Source organism: Sander lucioperca, chromosome 16, assembly GCF_008315115.2.
Source record: "Sander lucioperca isolate FBNREF2018 chromosome 16, SLUC_FBN_1.2, whole genome shotgun sequence".
Classification (NCBI taxonomy): Eukaryota; Metazoa; Chordata; class Actinopteri; order Perciformes; family Percidae; genus Sander; species Sander lucioperca.
The window spans coordinates 440,021-453,553 of record NC_050188.1 but is presented as its reverse complement, the minus strand read 5'-3'; the positions used below and the strand labels follow the sequence as shown (position 1 = coordinate 453,553).

General features: G+C 41.2%; 2 protein-coding genes across 3 annotated transcripts in view; both read left to right on the top strand.

Annotated features, from left to right (window-relative positions):
• The first annotated feature begins 178 nt into the window (after nucleotides 1–178).
• nfs1 (NFS1 cysteine desulfurase) lies at nucleotides 179–8,003 on the top strand. Its single transcript, XM_031296823.2, has 13 exons — nucleotides 179–532; nucleotides 1,346–1,422; nucleotides 1,517–1,633; nucleotides 2,309–2,392; nucleotides 3,026–3,178; nucleotides 3,302–3,395; nucleotides 3,599–3,733; nucleotides 4,749–4,906; nucleotides 5,001–5,106; nucleotides 5,291–5,372; nucleotides 5,547–5,630; nucleotides 5,816–5,905; nucleotides 6,581–8,003. Exons 1-13 carry the CDS (start codon nucleotides 427–429, stop codon nucleotides 6,642–6,644), a joined length of 1,350 nt encoding a protein of 449 aa, XP_031152683.1. The 5' UTR covers nucleotides 179–426; the 3' UTR covers nucleotides 6,645–8,003.
• Nucleotides 8,004–9,250: 1,247 nt separating this feature from the next.
• cpne1 (copine I) overlaps nucleotides 9,251–13,533 on the top strand; it is a 29,484-nt gene continuing 25,201 nt past the window's right edge. The window contains exon 1 of one of the 2 annotated variants that reach the window (XM_031296819.2): nucleotides 9,251–9,480. The gene's annotated coding sequence lies outside the window, so the exon portion shown is untranslated. The remainder of the gene's footprint in view (nucleotides 9,481–13,533) is intronic. The other variant, XM_031296821.2, reaches the window with a different exon arrangement.

The window sequence follows — 13,533 nt, the reverse complement described above, 5'->3', positions numbered from 1 at the left end:
TTTTTTCTGTGTAACTCGTGGATTGGATGTGCAACTATGAAACACACCCTGCTGCGCTAATCAGAGACACTCTGAGGATCAAGCTCCCAAAACAGTAAGGAGTAAAAGTAAAAATAAATAAATAACTTTGACACACATTAAACATATTTTATTTTGAAAGTCGTCATCGGAAGTGTTCGTTGTTAGCATGTCGACATTGGCATTGTGTTGTAACCTGGATGCATATGACAAACGGCAACGTTACGAAACCAAACTTCACTCACGTTTAAACAGTTCTCTTAAATCGTAAATCTTCTTCATTTTCTTCCACAGAAACCAGCAGGTTAAACTGGTTCATCCCGGTGTAGTCTTGTGTTTTGGTCGCGGGCAGCGTGTGTTGTTATTGGAGGTCAGCGTGTCTCCAGTTGAAACCAGCCAGCCGAACAGATGCTTTCCCCGGGCAAGACCGTCTCCTCCCGGCTGCTCAGACCGTTGTCAAGGCTTCCTCTCTGGCTGGGCTCCGATGGTAGAGCCGCCAGCTCTCTGCATAAAGGTAACAGCCGCCCGGAGCACGTTAGCCTGTTTATTTGAAGGCACAGAGCAGCTAGCATGAAGCTAATCCCAAAAGTGACGCAGTTTGGTACGGAGACAGGAAACTTCCCAAAACCTAACGTTAACCCGAGTGATGAACATGGAAGTATTAATATCCAATGCAGCAAACAATTCTGGATTTAAAGTAGCTAAAACAAAATGCCAGTGTTTTTTACTCACAACCAGCGTTCAAAATTAACCATTTCATTCACCAGCCAAATGGCTAGTGAATGTTCAAATTTCACCAGCCACTCAATAGATTACCATTGTTTTTTGGCTGATGAGTGAAGCATAATACCAGCCACTTGTATATTTCACCAGCATTTGGCTGGTAGATGATGCTAATTTTGAACCCTGCACACAATGTGTTTTGGTGACTAACATTGAATGTAAACAAATCATTAGTTTGTTAACAAGAAAACTGTACAGGGCACTGGGTTCACAGTAAACTGATTATAGTTTGCTAAAATAAGGGCTATTAAAGTTTAGTCAAATATAAGGATGTGAATTGTTTTCTTATATAAAATAAAATCAACAACATTGATACTAATAATATACATAGCATACAAATATGTTTTGATACATGATACAGTGTTTAATTTTCAGAACTTGACAGTTTTCCATACTCTGCTTTCCAGACAGACACACTTGATGAATAGTTGATGAATGACTCAACACATACTGACCTGCCTGTGACCCCGTGTTTCAGACCAGGAACATTCAGTTCAGATTAAACCCCAGCTGACTGTGTGACTGTTTTTGTTGTGTGCTGCAGAGTTGATAAAAAAACATGAACTGGAGAAAGATGAGCTGCGCCCCCTCTACATGGACTTCCAGGCCACCACGCCCATGGTAACCGTTACCAACCATGTTTTTCCAGCTGAGGTCAGAGAGTTACTTACACTAACTTGCACTTACAGTTTCACACGTGTGTATTTGTGTGTAGGACCCCCGGGTGCTGGACGCCATGTTGCCCTACCAGGTGAATTACTATGGTAACCCTCACTCCAGAACACACGCCTTCGGCTGGGAGAGCGAGAGCGCCATGGAGACGGCCAGGAAGGTATAGAGACACTCTGTCTGTACAGAGAGAGAAACTTGTTCTTTATTTATTTTAAAAAATTTTAAAAGCTCAAGTAAATCTCAACTTTTTAACCATTATTTCTTTACATTACAGTGCACTGTAGTAATGTTTAAACCATCCACATTGTAAACCTTGTACAACATTCCGTTCAATCAACTTCATTTATCCCTAAAGAGCAATTCAATTTTGCAGTCAACCAGTCACATAAAAAAACAAACATAGAAGAATAAACCCCATCGCAATCATTCAATCAACCAACATGTCAGTAGCAGCAGGTCAACAAATAGGAAACCCAGGCAAGAGCAACAAAGCACAAACAGGTTGCAGAATTTAAGCTAAATTAAATAAATATACAACCATAATCCAACTTAAGTAAAGTTCTAAATACATAAATCAAAGCATTATACTTCCCCAGAATTACATGCTCTGAATGTTACAGGTTGCTACCATCAGCACCATTTAAGAGCCTAATGGCAATGGGGGGGGGCATAATTAGCCATAATTACCCATGATTCTCTTAGCTTTCTAGACTACCAGTTTCTTCTAGAGGAAGCTCAGGTCTGATAACTGAAGTCCAGTGATCAACATTATTTGTACCTGGTCATCTTTCCATTTAATCTGATATGAGATTACTCTCTCTCTCTCTCTGAGCAGCAGGTGGCTGATCTGATTGGAGCAGATCCCAGAGAGATTATCTTCACCAGCGGAGCCACCGAGTCCAACAACATGGCCATCAAGGTCTCACTCTGCTCCTCCTCTTCATCACTTCCTCTGCGTTACCTCCTCTTCATCACACCTTCTCTCCCTCTCCTCTCACTATTACCTTCTCTGGTTTTGCTTCACAGTGAGAACAGATCAAAAACAGAGGAAACATAGAGTACAGTGAGAACAGGATGAAGGTCTGGTCACATCAGAAATGAATGCTAACAATTTCTCTTTTTGGAGCAGTTTATACTCAGAGGAGGTTAAATTAGACTAGATGGTGACACACAGCTACAGTACAATAGTTTCCTCCATTATGGACTCTCTGTTCAGCACTGTCAAGACAGTTTGCCTTTGGTCATTGGCCTGAATTTGCTTTGTTAAAGTTTACCCAAGTTTAACATGACGCAAAGAAATTGCCCAAATATACTTCACCTGGATGAGCGAAAAACCAACAATCACGAATTTATCGGAATGAGTTGATTTCACTGCAAAATTTTAATTCAAGCCGTCCTAAATGCTGGTGCAATCATACCCTGAGAACACATTAAGAACAGAATGACAAGGCAGTGAGAACGGTGAAAGTACAGTAAAAACAACAACACTGAGTTAAAACCCAGCTTGTGATGTCAGTAGTGACCCCTTCTCTCCCACCTCCCTCTCCTGCAGGGCGTGTCCAGGTTCTACCAGACCAAGAAGCGTCATGTGATCACCACGCAGACGGAGCATAAATGTGTTCTTGACTCGTGTCGCGTTCTGGAGTCTGAAGGATTCAGTGTGACCTACCTGCCAGTCCAGACCAACGGACTGCTGGACCTGGAGGTATTCATGAACGTACAGAGAGAACACACAAGAGAAAGTACAAAATGAGCACATAGAGCATGTGCAGAGAACATACAGATGTCATTGTGTTCATTAAAAACTGTTGTGGTTGTGTGTTTTCAGCTGTTGGAGGCCTCCATTCGTCCTGACACCTCTCTGTTGTCGGTGATGACCATCAACAACGAGATAGGAGTCAAGCAGCCAATCAAGGAGATCGGTAACCTTTGCAAAACAAACATGTTAATTACTCCCTGCGTAAGGCAGAAATCAAATTTCTGAAACATCCACAGTGTTTCATCCGTGTTTCTGTGAATCACCATGACCACGTAGATCTTTACTTTTTCACAGGGAGTCTCTGATCTGATTCAGCATTCCGATCAAAACTTTTGAATAGCTGAACTTTACTCTTCCTGTCCACAGGTCAGATTTGTCGTTCCAAAGGAGTCTTCTTCCACACTGACGCCGCTCAGGCTGTCGGAAAGATTCCCATCAACGTCACGGACTGGAAGGTTGATCTAATGTCCATCAGTGGCCACAAGATCTACGGACCCAAAGGTTAGCCATAGCATTACTGTAGATATATTCTTAACTGTTAGCTCATTAGACAAGGAGAGGCAGTTTATTTATACAGCACATTTCATACACGTGGCAGTTCAATGTGCTTTACAAATTGCATACTAGAAAATGCTTAAGTTTCTGAAAGAAATGTACTAACATTTTAAACATAATGGCTGAAATTCTGATAAAGTCAAATTTGCAGTTAAAATACAAATACTGAAAGAAGCTGAAGTAGTGGTTAAAATGAAAGTGAAGAAAGAAGCTTAAGGTTCAGTTTAAGTGCAAGCACTAAGTGAAGTCGTGAACGTTTTTGAATTAAGATTAAGAGATTAAAGCAGTTATGTCAGTTGATGTGTAGGCTGATTTACAGGATGTAGAGTGTGGGTCTACTCTAGACCTTTCCAGATCGTTCTGTCCCACTTTAACCCCTTGTTACAATAGTCTGACCTGCTCAAGATGAATGCATAGATGAACTTTTCGCGATCATGTTGGGACCCTTACTATAGCGATATTTTTTTAGATGATAAAAGAAATACCGATATACACGTAATACAGATTTCAGACTTGACTAATAATTTTAAAGATAAGAGGTTAAGGTGTGCAGTGATTTTCTGTCTTTCGTTATGAGTGTCAAACCCAGTCCCCTCTGTTTTGTCTTTATTTAGCAAGAGACAATTATGATACACATGGTCATTACTTTACTCAATGCACTGACAGTGAGTCAATGGGACCATAGTCACCTGGTGAAAGACAGTTTTAGATTTCAGTATCTTCAGAATAAATGTTGTAATTAATGTTGTTTTGAATAACCGCAGCATGTATTGATGGAGCATACATGTTCTGATCCTTTTGGTACGCCACATGTCATGCTGATCTGCTTGGAAGTTACATTGCCTGTGTGTGTGTGTGTGTGTGTGTGTGTGTGTGTGTGTGTGTGTGTGTGTGTGTGTGTGTGTGTGTGTGTGTGTGTGTGTGTGTGTGTGTGTGTGTGTGTGTGTGTGTGTGTGTGTAGGTGTCGGTGCTTTGTATGTGCGCCGCCGGCCCCGGGTGCGTCTGGAGCCGCTGCAGAGTGGGGGTGGGCAGGAGAGGGGGCTGCGCTCTGGAACGGTCCCCACCCCTCTGGCTGTTGGGCTGGGAGCCGCCTGCAGCATCGCAAAGCAGGAGTTGGAGGTAAAACGAACGCACCCAAGCATCCACTCAGACTCAAAAATACATCCAAACATTCTGGGACTCAGAGTGTGTGTGTGTGTGTGTGTGTGTGTAGTATGATCATCACAGAGTATCTATGCTGGCTAATCGTCTAGTCCAGAAGATCATGTCGGAGCTTCCTGACGTTATCATGAACGGAGATCCAGAACAACGCTACCCTGGTACACACACACACAGAAGTGAAACTCTTACACAAAAAGACATAACTGTCACATTCTTGAATTTTAACCTTTTATGAACCTGAAAGTCTTTGGACTTGATGTTAAAGGTTTCTGTAGAAAGTGTGACAAAATATATTTGACAAAAACGTGTTACTGCAGTAGATGTTGTTTGTGTACTTTTCAGGCTGTATCAACCTGTCCTTTGCCTACGTGGAGGGAGAGAGTCTGTTGATGGCGCTGAAGGATGTCGCTCTGTCATCTGGGAGGTCAGACACACACAAGCTCTTCAGCCAAACTATTTTTAAATATATAAATTTAACTGTACCCTGTGGAGTTTATTTTATTTTATTTTTTTACCTGTAGTAGCACTATGGCGCAATGTTTTTGCAAGTGGGTCCCCATTTTGTTTGTATCATGTATGTTTGTTTGTGTGCCCACAGTGCATGTACGTCAGCGTCTCTGGAGCCATCATACGTCCTCAGAGCGATCGGAGCAGATGAAGACCTGGCTCACTCTTCCATCAGGTACAAACCCTGACATCGGCACAGTAATCCAGATCATAATTCAGATAATAATGTTTGTCATTTTAAAGAAATCCCATGTCTTCAGAAGTATATTATGATCCTGTCCCTGACCCTAACCCTCTAGCCATGTACAATGACATCACTTGTAGGGTTAATGTGTGTGTGTGTGTGTGTGTGTGTGTTAGGTTTGGTATTGGCAGGTTCACCACAGAAGAGGAGGTAGACTACACAGCAGAGAAATGTATCCTGCAGGTCTCCAGGCTCAGAGAGATGAGGTGAGTTTAGCTGGACTGATAGTTCTGTTTTTTCTAACTGATGATATTTTGGTTAAGTAGTTGGTAATGTAGTAGTAATGATGACACTGTACTCACCAATGTAAAATCTGAGAACAGGGTGACATCAATTAGAAGAAATCTGATTTTCAAGAAACACAAGCAGTCAGACGAAGTAAGAGAAACTGAAGGTGAACGTTAAAATAATTACCCAAATTGTCCGTTCAGTACCCACTTCCAGCTTCAAAGTCGACCTACTATACCTACTGTTCTTGTGTGCACAGTTTTCCTGTTTAATGAGGGAGCATTACTGTTGTTTCAGGTGCCCCTTACTTTCAGTTCAAATGAAATGGTTTAGATCATCTGAATAAACCAATTGTTTCCAAACTGTCCGATTGTCAGACTTCTTTTAGTGATGTTACTCTGTTCCAAGATATCAAATATTAACTTGGTGAGTAAAATGTCACTGACCCATGTTCTAATGAATTAGAATTATACTCTAAAACTGACTCTGTTGCTCCATACATATATTTCTCTCTCCCTTTGTCAAGTATGTGTATTTCTTTGCATGAATGGGTGATGGCAATGTTATCTGAAATATGTTCTAAATTGTAATATTGTTGTAGGTAAAGCCCAATAACCTGTCTGTCTCCCTGTCTCTCTCTCTGTGTCTGTCAGTCCTCTGTGGGAGATGGTTCAAGAAGGCATCGATCTGAAGAGCATCAAGTGGACGCAGCACTAGACTCCTCCCACTTCTTGTTTACTTCCCTGGCTGCCAATGACGATGATGACGATGACAATTGATTCCCAGGGAACTCTGGGAATGTACTAGCTGTTCCTTCCTGTACACAAACACGCACAAACTTCCTGTCTGACTTGAAGTCTGTTTGTTACTGTAGCTCTGTGTCTCCGTAGAAGCTCCTCTTGTAGCTCTGTCAGGAGATGATGTTCAGAGATTTGACCAGCACATAGCAACCTTCGCTTGTTGAATGTCGTTCTGTCACACCTAGGTCCTGTATCACAAAGTCAGTTCATCTTAGTCTGGCTCTCTTTTGGGTTACCTGCCTTCACTCTCAGCTATCTCTGGGTTTACTAATCCAGCTCTGAGCATGTTCACCGGAAACGGTGAACAATCATGTTCTTCATGGAGCTGATGACGTCACATGTAACGTCATCAGCTCCATGAATAACATGACATCAGATGAAACTGCGGGCAAATTATATTACTGAGGTGGCAAAAACAAGAGATTTACATCGAGGTGAAATATATTGAGCATAATCACACAACTAGAATAAAATAAGCTGTTGTAGGATTATTGTTTAAATAAATATAAAAATAGGGTTAAGTCTGTAAATCAGTGTGGGGGTCTGCTGATCTATAAAAACCTCTCTACTGCTCCTTATTTCTTGTCACTTTATTTTAAATTCAGGACCTTTGTCCCTGTCAGGAACCAGTATTAATGAGAACTTCAGTTTTTCAGTCGTCTGATTGGTCAGTACTTTGCTTCGTGATATAGCCTCTTGTCAACATGTTGAGCAGGAACAAAACAGTGTGTGGTGTTACTTGATCGTCGCTGGGGGCTGCAACTGCAGGCAGCAGACTGAAATGTACTAACCTGTCTTAATATATAATAATTCCCAGTCAGAACTTTTTCATTTTATGATTCACAGATTGTCTCCTGCTTTGTTCACATGGAATACTCACTGCCCTCCCTGTCGCAGAACCCAGTCTTGTAGTTTTGCTTTCTCCTCTCCCATCAGTTTTTCAGTTTTCAATAAACAGCAGCATCATGGCAGTTTATCAGCAGTGTTCACAGTGTTGGCAGCCGCAGTTTGGTTATTCAGTTAAAGTCTGGGACACTCTACAAGACTGTAGCCTTTGACCACAATGGCTGACTTTCAAGAAGGCGTAGAGTAAAATCAGCTCAGGTCCAGGTTGTTGATGGGAATCTGAGCGTGATCCTCAAAGTCTGAACACGAAAATCAGAAGATTTTGTATTGTGTTCCTGGATGATCTTGTCACATTTATTAGACTCCCTCTACTGTCTTCTACTGTTACTCTCATATACATTATTATCCAATAAAGTACTGCTTCAATACATGTTTTGTTGTTTGTTTTTTGTTCTTTGTTTATGTGTATTGGGATAATTACATTTACTGAACAAATGCTACCCACCACGCAATGTGAAGCCTTTGCTAGTTTGCAATGCCTGTCCATAGTTGGGCCTGTACACAACACACAAATCAACAAAATTTATAAATAATTTACACCATATAAAACAGACAATACATCTAAATACCATTAAAAATTGAATTAAAAGCACCTGATTTTTTTAAGCATATCAAAAATTACACTACAGTTCACACCAGCAGAAGCAATGTACATAAAAAAGAAGCACATTTTGTACTCAATTACTGCCCCAATTTTTTTATTCATACTGTTTTTCTTATATACTATACAAGTATACATCTAATATTAGTAGTATAGTAAGTATATACTGTAATACTAATAATTCCTAATACCCAGTATTGTATAAGTGTTTTATGAGATTAACCTGGTTGAGGGCCCTATTGACACCCCACAACGCTTGTAAGTACCCTGTCACAGTCAAGTAAACAAATTAATTTATGCACCAAGTGTTTACAATATAAGGTTTAGTTTGAAGTTATTAATTGCCATATGCACAAAAATTACAAAGTAGCAGTTGTTGACAATAACAATCTGAGATCTCAGGTTCCCTCCAACAATGCTCAAACAAATACGTATGTCTAAAAAGAAAAAACAAGACTCTAAGACATAAAATAGTGCAAAAGTTCAAATATAGGTTACTTGATCTGTACATTTTATACTAGATTTTGGAACCTGGCTTATTTGCTCCAATTCATCCACAGGAGCATTAGTGAGGTCCAACACTGATGATGGGCGATGCCTGGCTCACAGTTCTTGTTCATCCTAAAGGTGCTGGATTGAGAGCTGAGGTCAGGGCTCTGTGCACAGGACAGGGTGTCCACATGCTTATGGATATACTGTATAGTGTACATGTTTATTGTTATGCACCAAAACCCCCAGAAAGAAGAAGAAACTCTTGTGTCATTAGCCCACATTAGTCCTCATTTTTTCCCCACTTTTTATTGTTCATAAGTTCATAAGAGGAAGACTATATAGAGGTATACTATAAACAGATACATAGACAGTAAAAAACAAAAGAGAAGACAAGACCTTAAAAAACTAAAAAGACTACAATTATTTATTTTGTAATGCTAGAATTTGTGTTATGTGCATCATAGTATAATTATGTAATACCTTGAAGGTGTTAATGTCTTTTTTGTTTTTAACATTGGATAAGATGGTGCTATATTGCTGACACTCATTAAGAAAGTTGGCCCTCTTCAGTCTGTAGGGGGCGCTGTCGCTTAGACGTCAGGGAAACGCTGGCCGCAATCTCGCGTCATCACGTCTGGTATCGCGGTGTTTGCACCGACATTTCGTGCAGCAGCAACTTTCACAGAAGATACAGGAGAAGACGAGCGCTCCGTTCATGAACTAAACCTCAGTGTGTTTGTTGACACATTTCTCGGTAAGAATCTAGCAGCGGCAGCCCGCTCAGTGACACACACACCGGGAGCCGAGCACGAGAGGAGCCGCTTAAAACGCGCATCCTGCTCGCTGCTCCGCTCCAACACACAAAGCAAGGTTCACAGCCAGCTAGGTGGCTAACGAAGTGTTAGCATAGGTAAGCTAAACTAGCGAGGTTACACTGAGTAGTTATCTTGGGAACTGGATAGTTAGCTATGACTCTTTAGGATCTTTATGTAGAGGTGTTTTTGTCGGATACTTATTATAACTGCTTTTTTTAAATGTTCAGGCAGGTTTGTTTTAAATGTCTTGTCTGTAGCTGCTAGCTACTGTTAGCTAGCTAACCGACGCAATATTAATGTTTTAATGTATTTTTCATTACGGGTCCGCTTATGTTGTAGTTTCCTCACTGTATGAACTGATGAGGAGGAAATGTGTGAGTCTTAGCCCTGTACAGTTTTGTTTGTAGCTCAGTTTTTCTCGGTTTCCCTGCGTCAGTGCCCACTGCAGACCACAAGCACAGGCCACGCCCCCTGGTCGTGGCGTCACTCATCCATCACCAGGTGAATTTTGATATGAGAAGGGTAAAGATGAGTGACAGTGGTCACGGAGACAGTCTGGGTTTCAGATTGTGTTTCTGTTAGCTGGTAAGTTACACACTACCAGCTAACAGATTTTAAGCCCTTTCAGACATGGATTCTGCAAAAGAAGTGGCCGTTTTTCATACAAAGGTCTCTGTTATGTAAATGCTCATAGTGGTTGTATTCAATCATGACAGAACCAATACAGATGGAGCATCGGCATATGTAAACCGATAAATGACAAAGTGAAGTACGCACAAACAGTTGTCCACCAGAGAGAGTAGTGACTAGTTTGTTTTTCAACTGTAAAATATTCTGCCTTGTACATTTCCTGACTAAAATTGTAAAAAGACAATTCAATTCAATTAAGTTCAATTTTATTTATAGTATCAAATCATAACAAGAGTTATCTCGAGACACTTTACAGATAGAGTAGGTCTAGACCACACTCTATAATTTACAAAGCCCCAACAATTCCAATAGTTACCCCAAAAGCAAGCATTAGCAGTGGCTATTGCAACAGTGGCGAGGAAAAACTTGCTTTTACGCGCTTATGTAAGGGAACCTTATCAAAAATGTTTGTTATGGGCATGTAAAGAAATTTAATATCAACCAATTTATCAGCTTTTTCAAACTTTCAAATGTCAATATTGTTAGGATGATGAGAATCAGCTGTAATGGCCAAAGAAGTGTAAACACGTACAAGGAAAGGAAGACTGATCAGAATCTGCTATTAAAACCTAAAATAGGCTAATTCACAGTGTTTTCTGGTTTATCAAACTAATTTCTTTCTTTTGAAATTAATTGTTATTTATTGGTAGAGAAACGTTACAGCCAACCAACCTCATCAGATTGCCGTCGTGACTTGTACGTAAAAGCAACAGTCTTTTTCAAACATGAGACTGACATTTGCCTGAACATTTATGTAACAAGATGAATATCTGAAAGGGGCTAAAATTAAGTCAGTGAATAATAGTGCATATGGTTAATCTGTGTGGAAAAGAAGAAGAATTTCCATAGTTCAGTTATCTGTACTGGAGTTGTTTATGTTTTTGTCCTGTGCAGGTCGGTGGAGTTCTGTACAAGCAGAACCAGAGATCAGTCAATTCTGAAATAGGTGAACTGATAAGGTCTGGAGAACACAGCTGTAGTTTAGGTTGAATAGGGTGCAGCCAAAGGCTGTGTGCCTCAGGTTTCATCACACCAGATCCTGTCTCCTTGTCCTGTCTGTTGAGATTTGAGCTCCAAGTTGGTTTATGTGTGGAGGTTCCCTCATCTTTCAAAATAGATTCAATCTTTTTTTTTTTTTGGAATGATTTAGTCCATGGATGTCGTTCCACTGTTCTCGTTCAATCCCAGTCTTTTTGCTTTGTTTTGAGGTGGATGACAACATGTGGACGGTTATGTATTCCAGCTTTAAACTGAGAAATCAAGGCAGCGTTTTGCTCTTTAATTCTGAATTTGCAGTTTCTGGCAGTTTTGGTGGAGGTTTTTTTTCTTTCTTTTTTGCCTCTTTTCAGCTCTATTTTGTTTCTTGGCTTATGTGAGTGAGAACTGCAGTTTAACCTTTTTGTCTCTCTCTGGATACTCTGGTTGTTTCTGACATTATTAGGGTTTGCCGATTTCGCTCCTGCTGTGTTTTATTCTCTTGCTGCTGTTGATGTTTCACAAAGGCCGTTAGCAGGTCTACGCCAATGAGTAACAGGAGGAGTAGATGTCCAGGTTGAAATTTGGTGGTGGGTGGGTGTGAATTGTCTGTGCTGAGATTGAGCACTGAAATCATTGATGATACCTGGTGTTCGTGTTGAAAGCTGTGGTGGGCTGCAGGTAGCAGCCTCACACCCAGTGCAGGTTTTTTTTTTTTTTTTTTTAAATTGTATTTTCAACTAACACATTTCATGAGCTTCAGAGTGCCTGAAATGTCCGTTTTAGTGAGCTATCCATCCACAACCATAAGGTCTGACAGTCCTGGATCAAGGTTAGTTAGAGAACAGAAACCTGAAGATGTGTCTGAGGATTTAGAGCTTTGGGGAAGCAGCGAGCGTTGCTCCACCTGCTGTTGTTCAGTTGGACACCATGTCAGTTTTACTCAGTCTGCACCCAACTTCTGTTTGCTCTCTCTTCTGATCAGCTGCTGTCTTTGGTGCTGTGCTGCCAGTTGCTGATGTTGCTAATTTACATAATGCATTACATAATTCTAATGTCGCTCTGGTTGATATATTGCTAATGTTGCTCTGGTTGATCTGATGCTAATGTTGCTCTGGTTTACATGTACCTGACATTGCTCTTGTTAAAAATACTGGCGACGTTGCTCTTATTGCTCTGGTTGATAAGTTAACATGATGTTTTGTTGACAATGTATTGCAGATTTGCTGGTTGACATGTTGCTTGTGTGGTGGTGTTCTACAACCAGTTGCCGAAGTGCTGCCTGCTGATTTGGTGCTGCTTGAGGATTCAGGAAACGGAAGGATTGGTCCTGCTCACCTGTGTGCTGTTGCTGGATTGGTACTTTGTGTTTTGCAGGGTGTTGCTGGCTGGTTGCAGCTCAGCATGTCCTATCCTCAGTTTACTACTTCAATTGTTCTGATGACAGTTTGAGTCTAGTTTGATATTTGGTGTGCACCGCCAGCTTTCGTCATTATGGGTTTTGGACAGGTGTGTCTCAGGTAGCAGAGCTCCTTCAGTTTGATTCTGAGATTTGTTGTCCTGCTGCTAGTTTTAAAAGTCTCTTGTGGCTGTTGAGTTTAATTTTTGTGTGCCGTGTTGAGGTTAAAGACAACTTTTTTTAGAACTGAGGCTAAAATTAAATCATACACCACACAACGCTTTAATATTCAACTCGTTGTTTAACCTGACTCACGCCGATTTTCCACCAGACGCGTCTGTGCTGCATTCCGGCTGCACCGCAGTTTTGTTCTGTCCGCTGTCACGCGCCATACTTCACCGGGAGCATCTCAGAACCGGAGTGCCTTGCCTGCCTGACTCGCAGATTGTATTGTCTCTACTAAGTACTTGAAAGAACAATCACGTGTTTAAGCTAGTATCTACCCTCCACTCCAAGCACTCCTGCAATTAAAGTCCATGCCTTCTTTTCTGGTGTTGTTCAGATAAAAAGGATCTGTGGTATCTATTCATTTTTTTTAACCTCCAAGATGAATCTCCCGTCGTCCGTGGTATTGTAGAGGAGACTTACGACATAGGGGGTGTCTTTTGGTAAATTGACTGGATGCCCTCCTGTTTTACTTCCTGCCCAGCTGTCCAAACGCCCCACGGCTCTTCTGAAAATAGACCTGGCGCGTTAACTTTAGCTGAGCGGAGACCAGCTTCACGCATGCTTCTGGGGCGTGACGCGGTTGCTCGCGGGGCTGCGGCGCCTTCGGAACGCAGCACAGATGCACCCGTTGGAAAATAGGTCTAAGAGTCAGTTATTAACACTGATTAAGAAACACCTACCAAGTGCTGAAAACACCTAA

What these genes read in the sequence shown, in the direction of transcription:
- nfs1 (XM_031296823.2), top strand. Translation starts at nt 427, where the DNA reads ATGCTTTCCCCGGGCAAGACCGTCTCCTCCCGGCTGCTCAGACCGTTG. An exon ending in CCATGGAGACGGCCAGGAAG is followed by an intron (nt 1,634 to 2,308) that starts GTATAGAGACAC and finishes CTCTCTGAGCAG; the next exon opens with CAGGTGGCTGATCTGATTGG. An exon ending in TCGCAAAGCAGGAGTTGGAG is followed by an intron (nt 4,907 to 5,000) that starts GTAAAACGAACG and finishes GTGTGTGTGTAG; the next exon opens with TATGATCATCACAGAGTATC.